The 24,064-nt window shown below is 45.1% G+C and overlaps 1 protein-coding gene across 3 annotated transcripts in view; it reads left to right on the forward strand.

Annotated features, from left to right (window-relative positions):
- The window catches only part of ZNF71 (zinc finger protein 71), a 33,728-nt gene continuing 9,664 nt past the window's right edge, over positions 1-24,064 (forward strand). The window contains exons 1-2 of one of the 3 annotated variants that reach the window (XM_058425998.1): positions 1-54; positions 12,724-12,807. In XM_058425998.1, the coding sequence (XP_058281981.1) occupies positions 12,775-12,807 (33 nt within the window). In that variant the 5' untranslated portion in view covers positions 1-54; positions 12,724-12,774. Of the gene's footprint in view, positions 55-6,852; positions 6,919-12,722; positions 12,808-24,064 lie in introns of those variants that run through there. The other 2 variants (XM_058425997.1, XM_058425999.1) reach the window with 2 other exon arrangements.

A 24,064-nucleotide genomic window follows, 5' to 3' on the forward strand; every position in this document is an offset into this window, starting at 1 on the left:
AGAAAGAAAGACACGAAGAAAGAGATAGAGAATGCATGTTGAGAATGGAGACAGGTAAGTACCAGCTGGACTCTTACCCTGGGCTGTTGGTCCTGAGGATGAGGTATAGGTTCAGCCTAGGCACTGGCTCCACCCCTTGAAATAGTTTGGACATTTGTCCCTGCCCAAAATCTCATGTTAGATTGTAATCCCCAGTGCTGGAGATGGGGCCTAGTGGGAGGTGTTTGGATCATGGGGCAGGTCCCTCATGGCACGGTGCTGTCTTCTCGATAATGAGTGAGTTCTTGTGAGATCAGGTCCTTTAAAAATGTGTGGGACATTTCGCCCCTTCTCTCTTGCTCATGTGTTTTTGCCATGTGATGTGCGGCTCCCCTTTCACCTTTTGCCGTGATTGTAAGCCTCCTGCAGCCTCCCCAGAAGTCAAGCAAATGCCAATGCCATGTTTCCTGTATAGCCTGCAGAACTGTGAGCCAGTTAAACCTCTTTTCCTTATAAATTACCAGATATTTCTTTATAGTAATGCAAGAATGGCCTAATACACTCCTCAAGGACCTCATCTCTGAGAGATCACACAATTCTTAAATCAGAGGGGCAGTTCATTGCTGAATCCAGGAAGACAGGCCCCAGGTCCAGGTTTTGGAATGAGTCCTGGGTTGGGGGCAGTAAAGGGTCTGCTTGCCTGGTGGGGAATATTCAGGGGGCAGCACTGAGGAGGTGGCCCACTCTTTGAGCAGGTGAGGACCAGCAGCTAGAGCTCCCACCAGCCCACAGGGGCAAGGAGGGAGGCCACCTTGGGCAAAGGAGCTGAAGGAAAAGGAGGTGAGGGTGCTGAATTAAGGCTGCAGTCCTGTCCTCTGCCTCACCCCCAAAACCCAGAGGTTAGCCTCCAGCCCCTCACGTTCCACAGAGAGGCCTTGGGAGGCTTGATGGGAACCCATTGAGTACTGAGCTCCAGGTCTCAGGAGAGCTTACAGCCACCCCCAAGTCACCACCACCTGCTGCTCTGGTAGGGGCCTTGGCTTCTGCCTCCAGGAACCCCTAACAAGCCTCCTCAAGGCCCCAACAACCTGCGCAAGGACTCTCGGGAAATGCTGAGTTAAAGGCTCTCTGAGGTCACACTAGTCCCAGAGGAGGCTCACCTGGCAAGGGAGGTTGGTGCCATGGTCTGGAGGCTCTGGGTTGAGGATAAGCATTGGAGTTGTGGGGCCCAGGGAGGCCAGGCAAGCCCCCATTCAGGAGGAGGTAGAGACTGAACCCCCTCACAGACCCAGGAAACAAAGACCACCATCCTTGGGTGTCCAAGTTCCAGGATCTCTGGAGCATGGACATTCAGCTGCTAGCTCAGAGGCGGGAGGAGAGAGGGGCAGAGACCAGGAGGACTTCAGGGGATCCCCTGAGACTGCCCCCTTTTCAAATCTGAGCCTGCTCCTGCCCGCTCACTGGGAGAGGTGAGAGGGTCCCATTCCAGCTCAGCTCGTGGAGTGAGAGGCCCACACTCCATCCCTTGTGCCCTCCCTAGAACCAATTCCGTACCTGGCACATGCACTGACAGCCCGTTAATTCAGTGACTATCTGACAGTAGGTCCTCTCTCTACCTGAACGTAGCACCTCCCTGTATCCCCCATCTAGGCATCTCTGAAGCTCAGGGAGCAGTTATAGGTTTGGGGGTGCCCCAGGGAGGCAAATGGGCTTTGGGTCTCCTCCTGCATTTTGTGGGGAGAGTCATTTGTGGCCACTGGATCATTCAAATTAAAACCATGGACTCGGCACCCCTGAGCTGGAAAAACGTCAGACAGGACATTCTGGGGGAGGTTAGAGGCACAGGGCACCAGGACACACAGGCCCTCCTGCACCCACACTGAACTCCTTCACTCACAGCTGGAATCGTGGATCCTGAGCCAGGCACTCTGGAAGAAACATCTGGGGAGGAATAGCTGTGGTTGATTCCAAAGGACCAACAACCTGGGGCCCCAACAACCCCTCCCTTCTGTACCTCCCTTGGGATCACTCACACTCCCTGCGCCCCCCACACACACATAAAGCAGAGGCCACAGCAGCAGTCCAGTGGCATCTCTGTGCTGGAGAACCAGGCCCGCCCCCATACCATCCAGTTCCTCTTTTGGGGAAGAAAGAGGAAAAGCCCCACTGGAAGCCACTGGGAAAGGTCAGGATGGCAATTGAATCCAGAAGGGAAACTTCAGATACACAGTCCTTGGAAATCAAAGAAGATCTAAATAAATTGAGAGAGATTCCATGTTCATGGGTAGGATGACTGGATATTGTTCAGATGTCAGTGCTTCCTAACTAATCTATAGACTCAACCAATCCCAATCAAAATCCCAGCAAGTTATTTTGTGGATATTGAGAAAGTGATTATAAAGTTTATATGAAAAGACAAAAATGCTCAGAATAGCCAACACAATACTAGAGAAGAAGCACAGAGTTGAAGAGCGGATACTACTCGACTTCAAGACAGAGCTATTGTAATCAAGACAGTGCAGTGTTGCCTAAAGAATAGAGAAGGAGCAATGGACCAGAATAGAGATCCCAGAAATAGAACCACATGAATATAGTCAGCTGATCTTTGTCAAAGAAGCAAAGGCAACTTAACAGGGAAAGAACAGTCTTTTCAACAAACGGTGCTGGAACAATGGGATGTCCACATGGAAAAAACAGACAAATTTTTCACAAAATTAACTTAAATTGGATCATAGACTTAAATGTAAAAATGCAAAATTATAAAACTCCTAGAAAGTAACAGGAGAAAATCTAGGTGACCTTTGGTTTAGCAATGAGTTTTTAAATACAAGATTGAAAAGCACAATCCAACATAATTAAAAAAAAGAAAAAGCACAATCTATGAAAGAAAAAAATTTATAAGTTGTTCATTAAAATTAAAAACTACTCTGTGGGCCGGGTACAGTGGCTCACACCTGTAGTCCCAGAACTTTGGGAGGCCAAGGCGGGCAGATTACCTGAGGCCAGGAGTTCGAGACCAGCCTGGCCAACATGGTGAAACCCTGCCTCTACTAAAAATACAAAAAATTAGCCAGATGTGGTAGCAGGCGCCTATAATCCCAGCTACCCGGGAGGCTGAGGTGAAAGAATCGCTTGAACCTGGGAGGTGGAGGTTGCAGTGAGTTGAGATCGTGCCACTGCACTTCAGCCTGAGCGACAGAGGGAGACTGTCTCTCAAAACACAACAAAACAAAAAACAAACAAACAAAAAACTTCTCTGTGAAAAAATACTGTTAGACTTAAAAGACAAACCACCATTGGGAGGACATGTTTTCAAAACACATAGCTGCTAAAGGACTTGCATACAAAATATACAAAGACCTCATAAAACTCAACAATAAGAAAACAATGCACTTGAAAAATGGGCAAAAGATCTAACAAAAACCGCAAAGAGGATATACAGATGGTAAATAAGCATGGAAAAAGATGCTTACCATCATATTACCATCATATGTCATTAGGGAATTGCAAATTCAAGCAACAACAAGATACGACTACACACCTATTAGAATGACTAAAATCCAAAAAGAACTTTCAATATCAAATGGTGGCGAGATTGTGGACAGCAGTTCTCATTCATTGCTGTGGGTTTGCACTTTGGAAAACAGTTTGGTGATTTCTTACAAAGCTAAACATACTCTTGCCATATGATCTAGCAATCACACTCCTGGGTATCTGGCTAGGATTTGGAAAAACTGCTCTCATAAATTGATGCCAGGAATGTAAAATGGTACAGTCACTCTGGAAAACAGTTTGACAGTTTGTTAAGAAAAAAACTAAACATACTATATGACCTAGTAATTACATTCCTGAGCATTTATCCCAGAGAAATGAAGAGTTATGTTCACACAAAATCCTGTAATAAGAAAACAATTAACAGTGGGAAGAGGCAGCTTACTGATTGGGAGGAAATATTTGCAAACCATATATCTGATAAGGGGTTAATATTCAAAATATATAAGGAACTCCTTCAACTCAATTACACTAAAAAACAACCCGATTTAAAAATGGGCAAAGGACTTAAGTAGACATTTTCGCAAAGAAGACATATAGATAGCCAACAGGCATATGAAATGATGGTCAACATCACTGATTATCAGGGAAATGCAAATCAAAACCACAGCGAGATATTACTTCACCCCAGTTACAGTGGCTATTCTCAAAAAAAACCGAAGGTAACGTGTTAGTGAGGCTGTGGAGAAATTGGAACCCTTGTTTACTGTTGGTGGGAATGCAAAGTAATGGTGCTTCTTGGAAAACAGTTTGGAGGTTCTTCAAGAAATTAAAAGTAGAACTACCATATATTCTGCAATCCCCATCTGGGTATATGGCCAAGGAATTGAAACTAGGATCTCAAGGAGGTTGCAATGAATAATGCACTTCCATGTTCATTACAGCATTATTTACAATAGCCAAGAGATGAAGACAAGGTACATATCCATTGACAGATGGACAGATAAAAGAAGTGACATACACACACACACACATATACACACCATGGCATATTTTTAAGCCCTAGAGAAAGAAATCCTGTCATATGCAACAACATGGATAAACTTTGAGTACATTATGCTAAGTAAAAGAAGCCAGTCGCAGGACAAATACTTTATGATTCCACTTACATGTGGAATCTAAAATAGTCAAACTCATAGAAACAGAAATTAGAATGGTGGTTTCCAGGGGCTGGGGGAGGCGAGAAGATGTTACTCAACGAGTATAAAGTTTCTGTTATGCAAGATAATTAAGTTCTCTCTGTATAGCAACTTGAATATATCTCCAGAGAATTGTGCTGAATGAAAAAAGCCAATCCCACCATTCACATACTGTATGATTCCATTTGTATAACATTCTTGAAATGACACAATTGTATATATGGAGGACAGACTAATGATCGAGTCTGGAGGAAAGTGAGTGTGGCTATAAAAGGGCAAGATGAGGGATCCTTGTGGAAATATTGGAAGAGATCCTTGTGATGGAAATGTTTGGTCTCTTGAATGGACCATCGTAAGTATCCTACTTGTGATATTGCAAGATGGTGCCCTTGGGTGAAAGTACCTAAGAGACGTAGGTCTCTCTGTATGATTTCTATATTATATTTTACAACCTGATGTGAATAAATCCACATTTATCTCAGAATAAAATATTTCATTTAAATACATCATTAATCACCACCTAAGGCTAGCTGCTGTTGACAGTTTTGTGGCCACTCAGGCATTCAGCAAATGTTTTTAAACTTGGCTTTGTGGTTTACTATAGAAAAGGGCCTCAGCCAGGCACCTGGTTCCTACCTTTCCTCTTGTGTAAGCTCCCCCGTCTGTATTACCCAACTAATCTGGAAAGTAGCTTGACTGTGAATACTGTTTATAAATCATAAAGTGTGGAGACCAGGGGTCAGAACAAAGGAAACTCACAACAACAAGGATTAATGCTTTTTTCTTATATCTAAAGATAAAGGGAATTGACATTTAGTTTAAAGATCTAGTTGGTTTTTATTTGCAATTCTTGAATCCAGCCACACCTCCTTCTGTAAAATAGAACTAGTGTTCTGGTGATCCAAGCAGAGGAATATGGCTTCATACACAGAAGCGGGCTGAGGAAAGCAGAAACAGAGAATAAGACTGGATGGGTCATTTCAAAGTTACTTTCCCTGTCAAGGTTAAAGCAAAGGGGATTTCTTTTATCATGCCTGCTAAAACTGGCCTGTTTGGGACTTGGCTATTATCTCTCTCTTTCCCTCCTGAGAGGAGGTCAGATAACAACTTAGTTGGAGTTGGTGGCCTGGAACTTCAGCATGAGTAGCTCCACTTCGATTTGATCCGTTGGGCCTAGTGCAGGAACTCAGTCCAAACCGATAGTCTCCTATACATTTGATTCTACAGCTGTGCTCATTTTCTTCTTTGCACATCTGTATGCTTTAAAAATGTTCTTTAAAAATAAGCATGATTGTCAGGTTTAAAGTTGCCTGGGATGGTCCCTCAGGCCAGTCCATTGGCTGGACCGCAGAAATGTCTGCAGCAGATGTGACACGCCTCTTTTATTCCCCTCATTTCTTTGCCTCTTTTATTCCCCTCTTTATTTCTCTGCCTCCACCCATCCCTTGTCCTTTTCTGTTTTCCCTCCTCCCTCTCCTTTCCCATTCTTCCCTCTCTTCAGCCTGTCCTGCTCTCCCCAACTCGACTTTCTCTTTCTTTCCTCCTTTTCCCACCCTTTTCTTCTTCCTTATAGTTCTTTCCACCTTCTCATCCCCCTTTGCACCCTTTCTTCTTTCCTCCTCGCCTTCTCCATTCTCTTCCTTTCCTGCCTCCCTGCCCCTCCCTCCCTCCTCCCACCCCGCTGCCTCTTCTTTCTGTTGGTTCCTCTCCTCTCTGACCTGTTCTGTTCCCCTAGTCTCTCCTCAGCCCTTCCTCCTTCCCCTCCATCCTTCTTCCAACCCCTCCTCCTTCTCCATCTTTTCTTCCTCCTCCCCAGCTCTCCTCCCATCCTATCTCTTCTCCCCGCTCCTCCCTATCCCTCCTCCCCTTCTATCCTTCTTCCCACCTCTCCTACTTCTTTTCTCCCTCCTCCCCCCTTCCCTCCTGTCCCTCCTCCTCGCCCCTCCTTTCCCTCCATCCTTCTTTCCAACCTTCCTCCCTCTGTCTCTTCTCTCTCCTTCCCTTTCCCTGCCTCCTCCCCCTCAATCCTCCCTCTTGCCCCCGCCTCCTTGGCCGCGGAGGCCTCTGTGAGATGGAGGAGCTCAGTTGGCTCCGCTCGGCTCCGCTCGGCTGGGCTCGGCTGAAAAACCCGAGGGGAGGTGGCGCGCGCGGGTTTCTGGGAAGCGTAGTCCGGCGCAGTCCGCGCAGGCGCACTGCGGCCGGGCGGGCCTAGCGGGCGCGGTCATTGTCCTGGCAGAGCGGCGAGCCGGTGAGTGTGGCTGCGGGGTCCCGCCCACCCTCTACCTGTGCCTGGGGCAGGACCCTGGCCCCGGGGAGGGCGCGGCCTCGGGGAGAGGGCGTGCAGGCCCAGGTACGGGGAGTGCAGGGCTGGGTGCAGGTCCAGGGCGTGCGGGCGCAGGAGAGGGCGTGCAGGCCGGGACCGAGGTGCGCCTGGAGAGGCTGAGCGGCGGAGGAGAGGCTGAGGGGAAGCTGAGGGGCTAAGGAGAGGCTGAGGGGCTGAGGAGAGGCCAGGGCCAGGGAGGGAGAGGCGTGAGTGGGTTGGAGGTAGGAAAGTTGCATGAACACCAGGGCCATCCTGGGGGTAAGGTGGCCTGTGTAAGAGACAGGCAGTGAATATCATCCTGAGGATGAGGCTGTGTCTTTGTGGATATTGTGAATGTGTCTGTGTGTGTGTCTGTGTGGGTCTGTATGTGTGTGTGAGACAGATTGTGTCGTCCTGAGGGTATGGCTGTGTCTCTGGATATTGTGAGTGTGTGTGTGTTTGTGTGTGTGTATGAGGGAGAGAGAGAAACTGCGTGTCGTCCAGAGGCTGGGTCTGTGAATGAATGTGAATGTGTCCATTTGTGTCCGTGTGGGTCATGTGTGGTAACGTGTGTGTGTGTGTGTCCCACTTCTTCAGAGTCTTGGTTTCTCTGTGGAGCTGTGTCTCTCCAGGTCTCTGCCTATGCATGTGTGGTGCTATCTCTGAGTGACCGCCTGTGTCCTTGTCTTGGTGTTGTGGGTGTGTCAGCCTTGATCTCTGTCCATGAGTGTCTCTGTGGGAGGGTGCCCTCTGGGTGTCCACTATGTCTGCTCTTTCCATGCGTGTCTCTTGGCATGAGTGTAGGGGTGTGTCTCTCCAGGGGCCAGTCCTGTCCGGATCTTTCCCTATCTCTGTGTGTCCACCTGTGTCTGAGTATTTCTTGATGTTTGCGTGTGACTCTGCAGGGGTGGGTGCGTCTGGGTGTGCCTCTTCCAAAGACTGTGTGCCTGGACAAGGGGGCCTAGCAGAGCCACTACCTTCTCACCCTACACTTCTCCTAGTCTGCCCGCCCACAGTTCCCTGGCTTTTTCCTGCCCATAGAAGGCTCTGGAGGCGTAGGGGCCTGGGAGTGACAGGGGCCGGGTGGAGGAGGGGAAAAGGAAGGCTGTTTCTTCTGCCTTCCACAGGATCTTCTTAAAGGGGGATCAGACTCCCAAAGGGTCTCTGTGCCCTACTCCGTTCTGACCAAGGAGAGGTTGGTTTGTTCAGGGAATGTGTATGCAGCCAGTGCTGGCCATTTGTAGGTGTCCCAGTAACTCTGAGGTAGGGACCATCATCATCCTTATCTTACAGATGGGGAAACTGAGTCTCAGATTAAGTGACTCGCCCAAGGCTACCTCAGGCATCCAGGTTCCAGAGTTCCCACAATTAACCACCAGACACATGGGAGACCCCTTTTTTCCCTTTCCGCTCGGCTGACACAAGGTTGCAGGATTTTCCCCAAGGGAATCCCCGCTTGGAAACAATGGAAAGGGAAGAAAGGAAGGAAATGCCAAAAAGCTCAGAGGAAGAAGAATCCAGATCTAAGGCCAAACTGGGTTCAACAGTCACTGGCCATACTCTTGGGCAAGTCACTTCCAGGGCCGCTGTATGATTTTTAAGGGTACTTTGCCTTCATGGGCCCCTTGTTCCACTGTTTTTTTAAAGCACTAAAAATTACATTTTGTTATTTCATTAATAGGAAGACAAATGTAATCTAGGCTGGATTAGATCTTTTCTTATGATTGTAAAAGAAATTAAGACCTTCCTATGGGCCCCTAAAGGCTTCATGGACCCCAGGCTCTGTGCCTACTGGGTAAATGGGCTCTGGTCACTGCTGTGATCTGGCAAAATGGGCCAGTGTTCTTGACCTCACAGGACAGGGGTGAAAGTCAGAGACCACTGATCTGCAAGGAATACGTTTTTTTAAATTAAATTCTGTTTCAAAAATGTTGATGGTAATATGAAGTTTCTACACCCAGGGAAACAATTCAAAGGAAGAGAAAGAAAAAATAATTAATAACCCCTACCCCCTTCTCATTCCCACTCCATGCCCTCCAGACACCAACCCAGCCTCATCCCACAGCCTTCCCCAGGCTGGAAAACGCTGTACAGATGTGTCCACATCCACATGTGTTGGTTTGTTTTTTCACAAAGGGGCTGAAGTTATGCATAAAACTGGGTAACTTGCTTTTCTCACTTAGTGAAACCACAGACATGTCAACAGATGCAGAACTAACTCTGCTTCACAGAGGCGACCTGATATTTCATACTCTGGATACCCTACCCTTGATTTGATTCCTTTAGTAATGTTTATTAATTTTGTTTTGAGGGTGTTTTTTTTTTTTTGCCTCTAGAAACAATGCTGCCATAAATATCTTTTTTTCCTGTATGTAACTTTTACACAGAGCTTTAATTGGTGTGGGCAGATTCTCAGAAACAGGGTTGCTGGGTTATGGGATTTGTGTATTGCCAGTTCACTTTCCAGAAAAATGTTGAACGACTCACATTCCCTCACCAGTGTGTGAGAGGGCCTGTTCCTTTGAATCCTGGCCAGCACTAGAAGTTAGCTCATCTGTTCATTCAGCTTGATGTCTGAGTGCTTCCTGTGTGTTAGACATTGTCCTAGATGTCGGAAATACAATCTAAAAGTGATCATCCCTGCTCCTGGGGGCTTCTGTTCTCATGGAGGGAAGACAGATGACAAACTTGAAAACAACTATTTTAAAAAAGACAGTTGTCAGTAGTGGTTTGTACTGCAAGAAAATAGAGGGGGAGAGAGTTGCTGCTTGAGGTTAGGTGATTGGGGGTAGAGGATGTCTCCAAGGAGGTAATGTTGGAGTTGACCATGGGAAGACCATTCCCTCCAGAGGGAACAGCAGATGCAAAGGCCAGGGGGCCTGGGGCCAAGCATGGGAGAGGGGAGTAGAGGAGATGGAAGGGGAGAGGCCATCAGGGGCACATCATAAGGGCTGTGTGGGCGGCAGTGAAGACTTTGAGTGATTTCTAATGGTGGGGGAAGCCAATGAAGAGTTTTGAAGAGTTTTAACCCAGAGGACATTTTCACTGAGTGATTACAGTAGGCCAGGTGTGGTGCCTGTGTACAGGCATTAAGTGGTAGGAACCCCGAGCCCACACCTTTGTGATCCTTTTGTTCTACAGCAGGGCTTCTCAACCTCCACACTACCGACCTTTGGGCCTAATCATTCTTTGTTGTGGGGCCTGTCCCATGCATTGTACAATGTTTAGCAGCATCCCGGTCTCTACCCACTAAATGCCCATAGTACTCCCCTGCCAAATTATGACAATTTGGCAAATGTCTGTAGACGTTGACAAATGTCTCCGGGGGGCAAAATTGTTCCCGATTGAGTTCTAAAGGCTTCTGCCAACTTGGCCTTATATATATGCCCCCCTGCAATTAAAATTACTTTTCACTTGTGGAAGTTGGGGCCATTTGGCCTAAGAAAGGCTCTTCTTTGTCTTAGTGGTTCTTACGCTTTAAGAGGTGTCAGAATCACCTGGGAAACTTGTTTAGAAATACTCATTCAGGGGCCCTACCCAGGTAGTTTGATTCAGAGGATCTGAGGTGGGGGGCAGGAATATATATTCTGAGTGATATTTTAATAAGCATCCCCAGCGATTCTGGTACTTTGAGAATTGGTGCACCAGCTAAAAGAGCACTGTGTTGGAGAGGACTGAGGTTGTTCTGGGTGATCCTGAAGGGATGGAGATGTAGAGAGGCATGTTTCTGTTTATAGCAGAAGAAAAACTCATTTCCAGTCAGAGGTGTTGGTGGCACAGGTAGTGAGCCCCCCATCATGGGAGAAACCAGGACTGAGCCAACATGTCTCAAACTCCAAGAATTTGTTCTAATCTGTGTCATGGATCCTATTTTTTTACTTTACCATTTACTTGAATTGGCTCACTGATTTTTTTTTTTAATTTAAATCAACTTAGTTTAAAAGGGCATTCTGTGTGACTGCTGTAAAAAGAAGCTGAGTTTTGCTGTAAGAAGGGAAACAAACTTTAAAACAAATGGAAGTAAAGCCAGGTAGTTCTAATGAGATATTATGGTCACCCTAAGTTTGGGGCCTGAACCCTGCTTTTCTTTTTAATTTTAATTTTTAATTTTTGTGGGTGTGTAGTGGATTTATGTATTTATGGAGTACATGAGATATTTTGATACAGGCATACAATGTGTAATAATCACATCAGGATAAATGGGATATCTGTCACCTCAAGGATTTATCCTTTGTGTTACAAACAATCTGATTATATCTTTAGTTTTTTTTTTTTTTTGAGATGGAGTCTTGCTCAGTCGCCCAGGATGGAGTGCAGTGGCGCGATCTCGGCTCACTGCAAGCTCTGCCTTCCAGGTTCACGCCATTCTCCTTCCTCAGCCTCCCGAGTAGCTGGGACTACGGGCACCTGCCACCATACCCGGCTAATTTTTTGTATTTTTAGTAGAGATGGGGTTTCACTGTGGTCTTGATCTCCTGACCTCGTGATCCACCCGCCCCGGCCTCCCAAAGTGCTGGGATTACAGGCATGAGCCACTGCGCCCGGCCAGTTATTTTTAAATGTCTCATTAAATTATTATTGATCATAGTCAACCTGTTGTGCTATCAAATAGTAGGTCTTATTCATTCTTTGTGTGTGTGTTTTTTTTGTTTTTTTGTGGGTTTTTTTTTTTTTTTTTGAGATGGAGTCTCGCTCTGTCGCCAGGCTAGAGTGCAGTGGTGCAATCTTGGCTCACTGCAACCCTTTGTGTTTTTTTAATACCCATCAGCCATCCCCACATTCCCCCACCCTTCCACTACCCTTCCCAGCCTCAGGTTTCTTCGTCATTCTAGTCTCTATCTCCATGAGTTTAATTTTTAGCTCACACAAGTAAGTGAGAACATGCAAAGTTTGTCTTTCTATGCCTGGCTTATTTCACTTAACACAATGACCTCCAGTTTTATCTATGTTGTTGCAAATGACAGGATTTTATTCTCCTGCTTTTCTTTTGTTTCAAGGGGCGAGTGAGGGGTTGCAGGGATGTTAAGATACCTCTCCACTTGAGACTTTGTGCTGAGCTTGTCAGGAGAATTGGAAGAGAATTGAACTAGGATGCATTTCTCCAGGCGAATCTGGCTCTGAGAGCCCCTGGGTGGAAGTTCCTTCCACTCATATCTGCTGGTTGAACCTCATGGTAACTCCATAAAGTCTGGGGGAAGTGCCCAAAGAGGCCACAGGTGGTTCTGGGGCAACTCAGGGGGCCTCAGTCCAGCATTCACACTCAAGGAGGGATCCAGGCAGGGCCACTGGGAGAGGGTAGTGTGTCTGGTGGCCCTCAGCAGGCTATGGGAACGTGTATGTGTGTTGACCATATCTGTAGGAGTGTACATGGGAGAGTGTTTGTGAGGCATTGTAGACTGGTGGCTAAGCATGTGGACCCAGACATACTCTGCCTGACTCCAGTCCCAGCTTTGTAATCTTGAGCAAGTGGTTTAATCTCCTTGGGCCTCAGTCTCCTCATCTGTGAAATGGGTGGGTAGAAGTAGTACCTACCTTCCAGGATGGTTGGAAGATCAAGTGAGATACATTCAAGTTCCCTACATGCAGTAAGCCCTCTAAATACTCACTGTTGATGTGTGTGTGTGTGTGTATGTGTGTCTGTCTGTCTGTCTCTGCTTGTCTGTCAGTGGGTGTGTGTCTGTCCCGTCTACACTTGTGAGGCCAGCCTAGGCCTGGTCTCTCAGCATGCCTCCCTCTCTCTTCTCCCTACAGCACTGTTGGCCACCCAGGCCTGTCTTCCTGGTCACCGTGGGCAGCAGAGGGATGGCTGCTCAGCTGCTGACTGATGAGGCACTGGTGAGTCATGTTGCCCTGTCACTGTCCTTTCCAAAGGCTGGATCCTGCCTTGGGTGAGCCTCTGCTGCTCCAACCCTCTCCAAGGCCCCCAGTCCCGTCTTCTGGGGCTGTGTCCGCCCTGATGAGGAGGGCTGTGCTTACAGATGATGCTGACCCTGGCTGTGGGCTCAGTTGTAGGGGACAGGGAAGCTTTGGAATGGCCAAACTAGCTCTCTGGACTCTCAGGAGACACAGGTAGGCACCTGTGGTTTAGACATGTGACATTGAGTGAAAACTCGCGCAGGACCATGCTGGATGGGCAAACTCGCGCAGGACCTTTAAAATGGGCAAACACACTAAATGCTCCTTGTGAATGCCCACATGTGTGATGAAAGTACAAAAGCTTATGGGAATGAGGCCCACAAATTCACCCATGATTTAACCCCAAAAGATAATCACTCTGGAATGTTTGGGTCTGGCTAAGCAATTTTAATATTAAACATTGCTTTTTCATCAGAGATTTCATCCTGAGCATTTCTCCACATCATTAAAAACTCCTTTGTACCATCCATCTTAATGACCATATAAAAGTGTTGTTCAGTGGCCATACCCTGGTTTACTTAATGGTTCGTCTGTTGTTGGACCTGTATTGGTTTCCAAGTATTCTTTTTTTGGTTATAAACAGCGTCATGAGGGACCCTGGGCACAAATCTTTCCTTGTGTCTTACATGATTTCTTTAGGAGTGATTCCTTGAAGAGGAAGATTGGGTTGGGTATTTTTGAGGTATTTTGATATTACTTTCCAAATCAGTTATGGTGGTATGTATTTCCACCAGCATGTCTGAGCAGGTCTCCGCTGATTTATATGGCTGTTGTCAGGCATTTATTCTGCATGTTGGATATATTCAGATTGGTGCAATATTACACCATGATAATAAATGATAAATGGATATAAATGACAAATGCTATAAACCATGATGAGCCTGATAGGGGACAAGTGGTGCCACGTGATTTCTTTCTGAGTAGCATTGTTTGTATTATTAGTGAAGTTCAAGTCTTAGAAAATGTTTACTAGCCATTTCTGTGAGCAGGGAAATGATCCATCTTGTGCTTTACCAGTCTACAGGAATCTGAGTGTGCTTTAAAGACTTTACAGAAGCAAATGTGTGTGTGTAAATATTTGTGGCAAATATTCTTCCCAGATGTGCTTTTTGTTTCTTTATTTTATTTTTTCTGTATAAAAGCATTTCATATTTTAAAAATCAAATCTGTTGGTTTCTCCCACTGTGGTGTCTTTCTTCATCTTTAAGCTGTGGAAGGGTTTCTCCATCCACAGGTCACATAGCAGCTATATTTTCTTCCTTTTCACCATTTATCATTTGAATGCTAACAATGAACTTTTAAATCTACCTGTAATTTATTTTGCTATATAAATGTGTCAATTGACTTATTTGGGAGCTTTGGTTTATTCTGTCTTCATTTATTTGATACTTTTGTTGAGGTACACGTCACGTACCACAAAGTGTACATTCATTGATTTTGGGTACATTCATAGAGTTGTGTTAACCGTCACCACAGTCAATTTCAGAATATTTTCATCATCCTGAAAAGGAGCCGAGTACCCACTGGCACTCATTTCCGTTTTCCCCCATCAGTCCACGGCCCCTGGCAACCAGTAATCAGCTTTCTGTCTCTATGAATTTGACTATTCTGGACATTTCAAATAAATGGAATCATACACGGTGTGTTCTTTTGTGACTGGCTTCTTTCACTCAGCATAATATTTACAAGTTTCATCCATGTGGTAGCACATATAGAGCTTCATTCCTTTTTTTGACTGAACAATATTTCACTGTGTGTTTCTACACATTTTATTTATCCTTTCATCAGTTGATGGACATTTGGGTTGTTTCCACTTTTTGGCTATTATGAATAATGCTGCTATGAATATTCATGTATAAGTCTTTGAACATACGTTCTCAGTTCTCTTGGGTGTGTACCTGGAAGTGGAATGTTGGGTCATATGGTCAACTCTGTTGAACCAGTAAAGGAACCACCAGACTGTTTTCTAAGCGATTGCACCATGATGCCTTCATTTATATCTCGTCTGTGATTCTTGCCTTGAATTCTTCTTTTACCTACATTACTTAGAAATATTTGTTGATTGTTTTTATTTCAACAGGGTTGGGAGTTTTGGTTTAAGTTTGGTTTTTTAAAAATTACTACTAGTGTAATTACATTCTGATTTTTTAAAAAATTGAGCCTGTCTGGTTTCAGCTCTTTAGAGTTTTCCCTGTGGTGAGATGGTTTGTGTCATTAGACAGGAAACCGAAAAAGATGGAGTACTAGAAAAAGTGGCCTTGGACACGTACGTGCAGAGAACTCAGAGGCCCTTTGTAGCACTTCTGTCCCAACATGATGGGCTCCCAGACCTGGAAGGCTGTGTTCTGTGTCTCAGCACAACCCTGGTGCCAGTCTGGGCTTGGTGCCTGGAGACTGCTCAGTGAATATTTATTGAGTGAATTAGGTGGATGTACTTAGGGAAGACTTCCAGAAGGAATTGTTATATTACAATTTTGTAAAATAAATAAATATACGGGTGAGAGGGAACTTTTGGAGGTAATGGATCCATTTATGGCCTTGATGGTGGTGATGGTTTCATGGGTGTATATGCATCTGCAAACTCATCAAGTTATGTGCATTGTTAAATATGTACAGCTTTTTATATATCAGTCACACCTCAATCAAGTAGTTTAAATTTTTAGAAAAGGAGGAATTATTAGCTGGGCTGGCCGAAAGATATATTGGGCCAAAAGGTCAAATAGTATCATATAAGGGTCTATAGTTGTACATAAGATATATATTAAATATCAACATTAAATAATAGCAAGAATTGACATTTACTGAGAGCTTCCTCCATCACATGAGGCACTGTGCTTGGACCATATTTGTACACATTTAAAATCATGACCCTGTGGAGGGGGACACTGTTACCAGGAAGCCTGCCTCACATATGAGGCTCAGAAAGAGAAAGACAGTTGTCCAAGGAAACACAGCTCATGAGGGGCAGAGCCAGGATTCTGTCACAGAGTGTGGTTCCTGAGCCCACACGCTGAACCACCAGCCCAACTGCTTTCTATCAAAGGTGACCCCTGAGGCAGAGGAGGCTACCCTGAGCCCAAGCCCCAGAAGGGCACCCTAGGACCATAGAGGGACTAGCCAGCGGGGGTGAGGCCTCCCCTTGGGATTCAGTTGGTGGTGGGGAGACTCAGTATGCTGGAGAGAGCCAGCGAGCTCTGTGTGTCAGTAACAATAGTTGGCAGTTATTGCGTGCCTGCTGTATGCTATGCACTACCATTCTGAGTGTCTTACATAAATAAGTGGGCAGGTGGGGCCTGTGGCAAATTGGAGCTCTCTTGCCCCATCAAAGGGCCAGCCACCACTCAGCTCTAGCCTAGAGTAGCCAGATATTCTGGTGTTTAAAGAGAAACTAGAAATTCATTTTCTTGGTAAATTGTAGATTTTTTTTCATGTGAGTAACAATTAAAAACAATTTTGAAACCCCCAAAGGGGCAAAATAGAAATGTGTACAGCTGGCTTCAGGCCCAGGCACATCTCACATGTGGTGTGTGCTCAGAGCTCCCGTTCCTTCCCTGTGCCGTGGGGGTTGTGCCACTGAATCAGTTCAGAACAGCACGTCCCTCTGTAGGACACAATAGATCTAGCATTACTCACATGCCATGCTGTGAGGAAGCCCAAGCAGCCACAAGGAAAAGCGACATGGAGGAAAAGAGATGCCCACCAGGGCCTCAGCTATGCCATCCATACCAGCTCAAGAGACAGACATGTAAGCAAAGAAGCCAGGTATTGTTCTAAGCCCAGGTGTTGTTGCCAGGTATTGTTCTAAGCCCATTGCACACATCATCTCACTTAACCTTCAAAACAACCCTACTATGTAGGCACTTTTATGAGCTCATCTCTTTTACAAAGGGGGAGACTGAGGCACAAGAGGTCACACAGATGGGAGTGGCAGTCAGTTCAACTCTCAGCCCCAATATTAGATGGCTTCATCCACGTATAATACAGATCTAGCTGGCATCATGGCCAAGGAGCAGTTTAGTTTGGATCAGACCCTGAGATGGACGGCATGTCTTCTGCCTATAAAGAAGACAGTTGGATAAATATCGCAGAGTGTCCCAGCTGGTGCTTCTCTTCCAAATAGATCACAAGGGATCCTGAAGCCACTTCCAGAGATGGTGCTTGACAGTTGACCTCCTCCCTAGTGTGATGAAGGCCTGCATGTCTCACATTATTGCTGGCTGATCACATCATCCATGCATGACTCTGCCACATGAAGATCTTGAGCCACGGCCACAGATTAAATTTCTGATCAAGTTATATTTTGCTGGGTAGCAGCCATCTCAGGACTTAATGGCTCAAAAACAACAATTTATTACTATTTTGGGGTAGATGGGCTCAGCTGGGCAGTTCGTGCCTGGCATCTCTTGTGTGGTGGCAGTTGGATGGCAGCTGGGCTAGAGTAGTCTGCTGGCTTCTTTGCTCACATGTCTGTCTCTTGCTTTGGTATGGATGGTATAGCTGAGGCCTTAGTGGGCATCTCTTTTTCTCCACATCGCTTTTCCTTGTGGCTGCTTGGGCTTCCTCACAGCATGGCATGTGAGTAATGAGACACCTATTGTGATGACTGGCTTCTCCCAGAGCAAGTGTTCCAGGAGGCTGAGGCAGGAGCTGGAAGTCTTCTGTGATGTAGTCTGAGAGTCCCAGAACATTACCTCTGCCAGATTCTGTTGGTCAAGCAGGTCCCTAAGGCCAGCCCAGATTCAAGGATAGGGGAACTAGACTCCACTAGTGAAGGATTTGAGGCCATTTTCAACCAGTCTACCCACTTACTATTGTCTACCAAAGCTGACTTATATTGAAAGAGACTGTGAAAATGAGTAATTTGGTCCAGCAAAATATAACTGGATCAGAAATTTAACTGGTGTTTTAATTTACAATTTTCTGGGCTACCAGAAAAGCATGGTTGAATTTTTACCCCCTAAACAGGAATTCTAGATCAATGGTATCTAATACGTATTCTGATGTATTCTAAATATGTTCATTGATGGTTCCTGGAAAGGTACCCGCATTTTCCTTGCTTGGGCAGCAGGACTGGGCATTTCTGATTCACAGCCCTGAGAGTATGATAATTGAGAGTATGAGAGTTGTATGCTGATTTTGGGCAAATACTGAAAGCAGGTAGCTTTTTATGTGTCTTCCTATCACGTATGATTGCTTCTCGGGCCTGTTCAAGGTACCATGTAAGAAATTTAAGGATTCAGTCATTTGCTGTACATACATTTATTGAGTACTTACTAAGTGCCAGGCACTGTTCTAGGGCCTGAGGATTCTGTGGTGGCCCAGGCAGACACAACTTCACAACCCCCCATGAAGTAGATGCTGTTATCCCCTTTTAACAGAGGAGGAAACTGAAGCCTGCAGAGGTTAGGTAATTGAAGATGTTCACTTTCATACATTCACATAGCTAGAAAATGGCCAAGCCAGGGTTTGATAACACGTCTTTGTACTTCCCAGACATGCCCTTAAGACACTGCACTGTCTTTCAAAAAACAAACAAACAAACAAACAAAAACACTCACCCGCCTGTATTAGTTGTGGCTGTGTAACAAGTTACCCCCAAACTCAGCTGCTTAAAGCAACAATTATTGACTATCTTACACAGTTTCTGAGGGTCAGGAATGGGGCAGCGGCATGGCTGTGGCTCAGATCTTCAGTCTTCTCAGGGCGTCCCAGGGCTGGAGAATCCCTTCTGAGAGGCTCACACAGTGGTTGGTGGTGGGACGCCTTAGCTCCTTACTGACATTGGTGGGAGGCTTCAGCTGCTGGTCAGATGGGCCTCTCCAAAGGACTCTACAGGGCAGCTGGCTTCCTCCAAAGTGAGTAATCCAAGGGAAAAAGAGAGGGAGTGTGCCCAGGACTAAAGCTGTAATCTTTGTAAACTTTTTGTCTTTTTTTTCCCCTAAATTTCTTATTGTGCCAAAATACACATAACATAAAATTTGCCATCTTAACCATTTTTAAGTGTACAGTTGAGTGGCATTAAATACATTCCTAATGTGCAGCGCCACCACCATCCATCTCCAGAACTCTTGATCTTGTGAAACTGAAACTCTGCAGCCATTAAACAAACACTTTCCATTCCCCTCCCCTCCGCCCCCGGCAGCCACCATTCCACTTTCTGTCTCTATGAATTTGACTTGATACTTCATTTAAATCATGGAATCGTGCAGTACTTTTACTTCTGTGTCTGGCTTATTTCACTGAGCATAATGTCCCCAAGGTTCACCCTTGTAGCATGTGTCAGGATTTTTTTTTTAAAGGCTGAATAATATTCCATTGTATGCATAGACTGCATTTTGCTTATCCACTCATGTGCTTACGTACACTTGGGTTGCTTCCGCCTTTTGGCGATTGTGAATAGTGAGTGTGCATATAACCTTTCCTTGGAAGTGACACCACACTAACCTCTGCTGTATGTTGTTGGTCACACAGAATCACCCTGGCACAGTGAAGGGGCTGCATAAGGCTGTGGATACCAGGAGTTGGGGATCATTCGGGGCTGTCTTGGAGGCTGCCAACACACACACACACACACACACACACATACATGTAAAACATGAAAATATTCACAGTGTCACTCCTCTGATACAGCTGCTGTTCACATTTTGACACATTTCCTTCCGTCTTTTTCCTGTGTATTGTTTTCATGTGGTTGAGATAAAATGGTATTTAGAATTTTGGAAACCCAGAAGCAACTCTACATGGAAAAGCTCTGCATAATCTTGTAATGAAAATAGCTGTATAATTGGCCACGGGGGTGGGCTATTAGTTAATGAATCCCATGCCATGGATGTTGTGGTCGTCCAAAGGCTTGCCCATATAAATAAAATGGAGTGGACATCTTTGTGCATGAAGCTTTGCCCAATTTTTGGATTATCTTGTTGGGATAGATTTCCAGAAATAAAATGTCTGAACATTTTAAAGACATAAAATGTATAATATTAACCTTTTAATTGAAGAAACAATAGGTAAAATGCACCTATTTGAAAATTAGTAAACTGGGAAAATGAATTCTCCCACTTCCCCTCCCCATCCTGAAACCACTGGCATTACCTGCTCTCACCAGATTCTATTTTGGTTAAGAGCTTTATTGAGGTATAATTCACATATAAAATCCACCCATATAAAGTAGACACGTTAATATCCAGTGCTTTTTAGTTTATTTACAGAGTTATGCAACCATCACCACAATATTTTAGAAAATTTTTACCACTCCAAAAAGAAACCCCATACCCATTGGCAGTCACTCCCCATTTCTCTCCAACCCACCCTCACCCCTAGGCAACCATATATCTACCTTCATTCTATTTTGCCTATTCTGGACATTGTATATAAATGAGGCATTCAATATGGATTTTGCCTATTCCGGACATTGTATATAAATGAGGCATACAATATGGTCTTTTGTGTCCGGCATCTTTCACTTGGTGTCATGTTTTCCAGGTTCCTTCATGTTGCAGCCTGTGTCAGAGCTGTCGTGTGGACGAACCACATTATTTATGCATTCGTCAGGAGATGGACATTTGAGTTGTTTCCACTTTGGGACTATTGCGAATAACACTGCTATGAGCATCAGTGTATAGTTTTTGTGTGGCATTCTGTTTTCAGTTTTCTTAGATATCTACCAAGAATGGAAATGCTAGGTCATAAGGTAACTCTGTGTTTATTCACTTGAGGAAATGCCAGACTGTCTTCCAAAGCAGCCGAACCATTTTATATCCCCACCAGCTGTGTATTCTTACCAGTTTCTTGCATTCACTTCCATAAAGAAGTCTGCGCCTATATAAGCACATATGTGTAAATTTCCCTTGTGGGCATTGATCTGTTTTTTCATGTAACAGTACATTCAGGAGATCATTCTGCATCTGCAGCTAAGGAGCTGCCCCCTTTTTTTTGTTATGGTTGTGTGTATTCCCCTGTGGTGGATTCACTGACCTAATTTATCCAAACCCCTACTGATGGCCATTTGGGATGTGTTCAGTCTTTTTACTTATTTATCTGATACTGTAATAAATATCCTTACACATATATGTTTTTGCATTTGTGTTAATATATCTGAATTAGTCTAAAGTGTTCAAAAGAATTTGAATATTAGTTTTGATAGATCTTGCTAAATGCCACTCCATAGACATTGTTCCAGTCTGTTCTCCTATCAGGAGTGTCAGAGAGGAATGTTTCAGTATTTGAGTTGGAGAGAGTATTTCCTTTCGAGAGGAATGTTGCAGTATTTGGCCTTTTGTGACTGGCGTATTTCACTGAGCAGAATGTCCTCAAGGTTCACCCATGTTGTAGCATGTGTCAGAATTTCCTTCCTTATTATGTCTGAATGAGATTTCATTGTATGTAGAGACCACATTTTGTTCTTCTTTTTGTCTGTTAGTGTACACTTGGGTTGCTTCCATCTTTTGTCTATTGTGAATAGTGCTGTTAGGAACATGGGCGTGCAAATACAGAGTGCACTTGTAAAATTCTAAATTAGATTCTGTCCCTCTCCTGCTCAGACCTTCCAAAGAATGAATAAGAAGGAGCCAGCTTAGGCCAGACCTGAAGGAAGAGCATTTTGGGCAGAGGAAACAGCTAGTGCAAGTGCCCTAGGGTATATTCGAAGAGAGAAGGCAGGCTGGCAGGGCTGGAGCAGAGCACAAAGGGCAGAGCAGGTGTGGGGACAGGGTGGGGGTCAGAGTCAGGACTACATGTTTGGGCACCACAAGTTTTCATTACCTGCCGCTCTGGGTGGTTCATGAGAGGCAGCAGCCTGCAAGGATGAGGACTCGGGCTCTGAAGACAGCCCATGGGGTTCAAAGCCTGGCTGTCCCACGCAGTAGCTGTGTGCTTTGGTCCAGGAACCTACCCTGTCTGTGCCTTGGTTTCTTTATCTCCACCTTCCAGCCTCCCTCCAGTGCCCCCTATTGACAGAGCTTCACAGGGAGTAGCTGCTAAGGCAGAAACACCACCAGATCGCAGAGTCAAAGCCCGCAGATCTCTGTGCAGAGTGTGGAAGGGGGGCTTTGGGGATGAAGGACAATCAATCACTTTTAAACAGGCATACTATATTATAATGTTAGCGCCTGCTTCATAGGTCTGTTTTAAGTTAATAATGAATGAATCAATATGTGCCAAGCACAGTATCTATTTCTCAAGGCTGCTGTAAATAAGTACCACAGACTGTGCAGCTTAAACAAAGGACATTTATTCTGTCACAGTTCTGGAGGCTGGAAATCCCTGATCGAAGTATCCACAGGACCATGCTCCCTCTGAAGGCTCAAGGGAAGGCTCTGTTCCAGGCCTCTCTCCCACCTGCTGGCAAGTTCCCTGGCTTGTGGCAGCATAACTCCATTCTTCACACAGCCTTGTCCTCATGTGCATGTCTGTCTCTGTCCACATTTTTCCTTTCTGAAATGCAAATTAAAACCATAACACCACCTTACCCCAGCCAGGATGGCCATTATTAAAAAGTCAAAAAACAATAGATTGGCGTGGATGTGGTGAAAAGGGAATGCTTATACACTGCTGCTGGGAATGTAAATTAATACAACTTCTTTGGAAAACAGTATTGAGGTTTCTCAAAGAACTAAAAGTAGATCTCCCATTTGATCCAGCAATCTCACTACTTGGTGTCAACCCAAAGGAAAATAAGTAATTATATCAAAAAGACACCTGCACATGTATGTTTATTGCAGCACAATTCACAATTGCAAAGATATGCAGTCAACCTAAGTGCCCACCAACCAATGAATAAGAAAAGTGCCCATCAACCCATCGATAAAGAAAATGTGATACACACACAAATAATATATATGTGTATCATATTTATACACATACACACATACATACACACACATACCATGGAATACTACTCAGCTACAAAAAATAATGAAATAATGTCTTTTACAGCAACTTAGATGGAACTAGAGGCCATTATCCTAAGTTAAGTAACTCAGCAATGGAAAACCAAATGCTGTGTGTTCTCACTTATGAGTGGGAGCTAAGCTATGGATATACAGAGGCATACTGAGTGGTATAATAGACTTTGGAAACTCAGAAGGGGGCAAGGTGGCAGGGGGGTGAGGGATGAAAAACTACATATTGGGTATACTGTACACTATTCAGGTGGTGGGTGCACTAAAATCCCAGACTTTAACACTGTACATTTCATCCCTGTAACCAAAAATTACCTGTACCCCTAAAGCTATTGAGATTTTAAAAATTGAAAAACAAATTTCCCCTTTCTATAAGGACACCTGTCCTATTGGATTAGGGCCCCCTACCCCGACCCAGGATGACCTCATTTTAACTAATTACATCTGCAGCAGCCCTGTTTCCAAATAAGGTCATGTTCTTGAGACCTTCAAGGTTGGGACATCAGCATATGAATTGGGGGGGCTCATAATTCAACCCATACCAACCACTTAGAGTAGTACCTGGCACATAGCAGCTGCTGCATAATGACTGGTGTTGCCTACCTCATCATCACCATCCACCCTGTTCCACCAGGTTCTTTCAGTCCATAGGCTTGCGACGTCTACCACAAAGCTTGTGACATCTACCACAAAGTGCTGCTCCTTCCGCGTGGACTTCTCTGCACTCCCCAGCAGTCTCATCTGCTTTTCACCTTCGAGTCTTGATCCAAGCTCTCTTCCCTACCCAGAATCTCCCACTAAAGACCCAACCACCAGTTCTCTTCACAGACTACTCAGTCTTCCTGGGCACCCCCCGCCGCTGGCATTACTCAGGCACCTGGAGACCTTTGTTCATACCTTCATGATTGATTGCGTATACCAAATTACGTGTCTTTGTCTGCCTCCGCCATGAGGAACTAGTTCTTGAACCTTTCGTGTCTGTATCCCAGCACTGGGCTTGCTGCCTGGTGCTTAGTTGGGGCTCAGAAAAGTTAGCTGTGCCCCTGGATTCCATCTGGGGCTCTGCCTCTGCTGTGCTCCTAATGCATTTGTTGATTTACTGGGTTAGATTCACTTTGCCTTCAGTTCCTTTCCATCTGGTTCTCAGATCTGTGACCTTCTGTTCCAGAATGTCTCGTATGGGATTTATTTCTCTGTCAGAGTGCCAACCCAATATAACTAGACACAGAGAAAACTGTGAGTGATCCCTTTAGAACTCTGCATCTTATTGAAATCAC

The sequence above is a fragment of the Hylobates moloch genome, unplaced genomic scaffold (genome assembly GCF_009828535.3).
Source record: "Hylobates moloch isolate HMO894 unplaced genomic scaffold, HMol_V3 SCAFFOLD_12, whole genome shotgun sequence".
NCBI lineage: Eukaryota > Metazoa > Chordata > Mammalia > Primates > Hylobatidae > Hylobates > Hylobates moloch.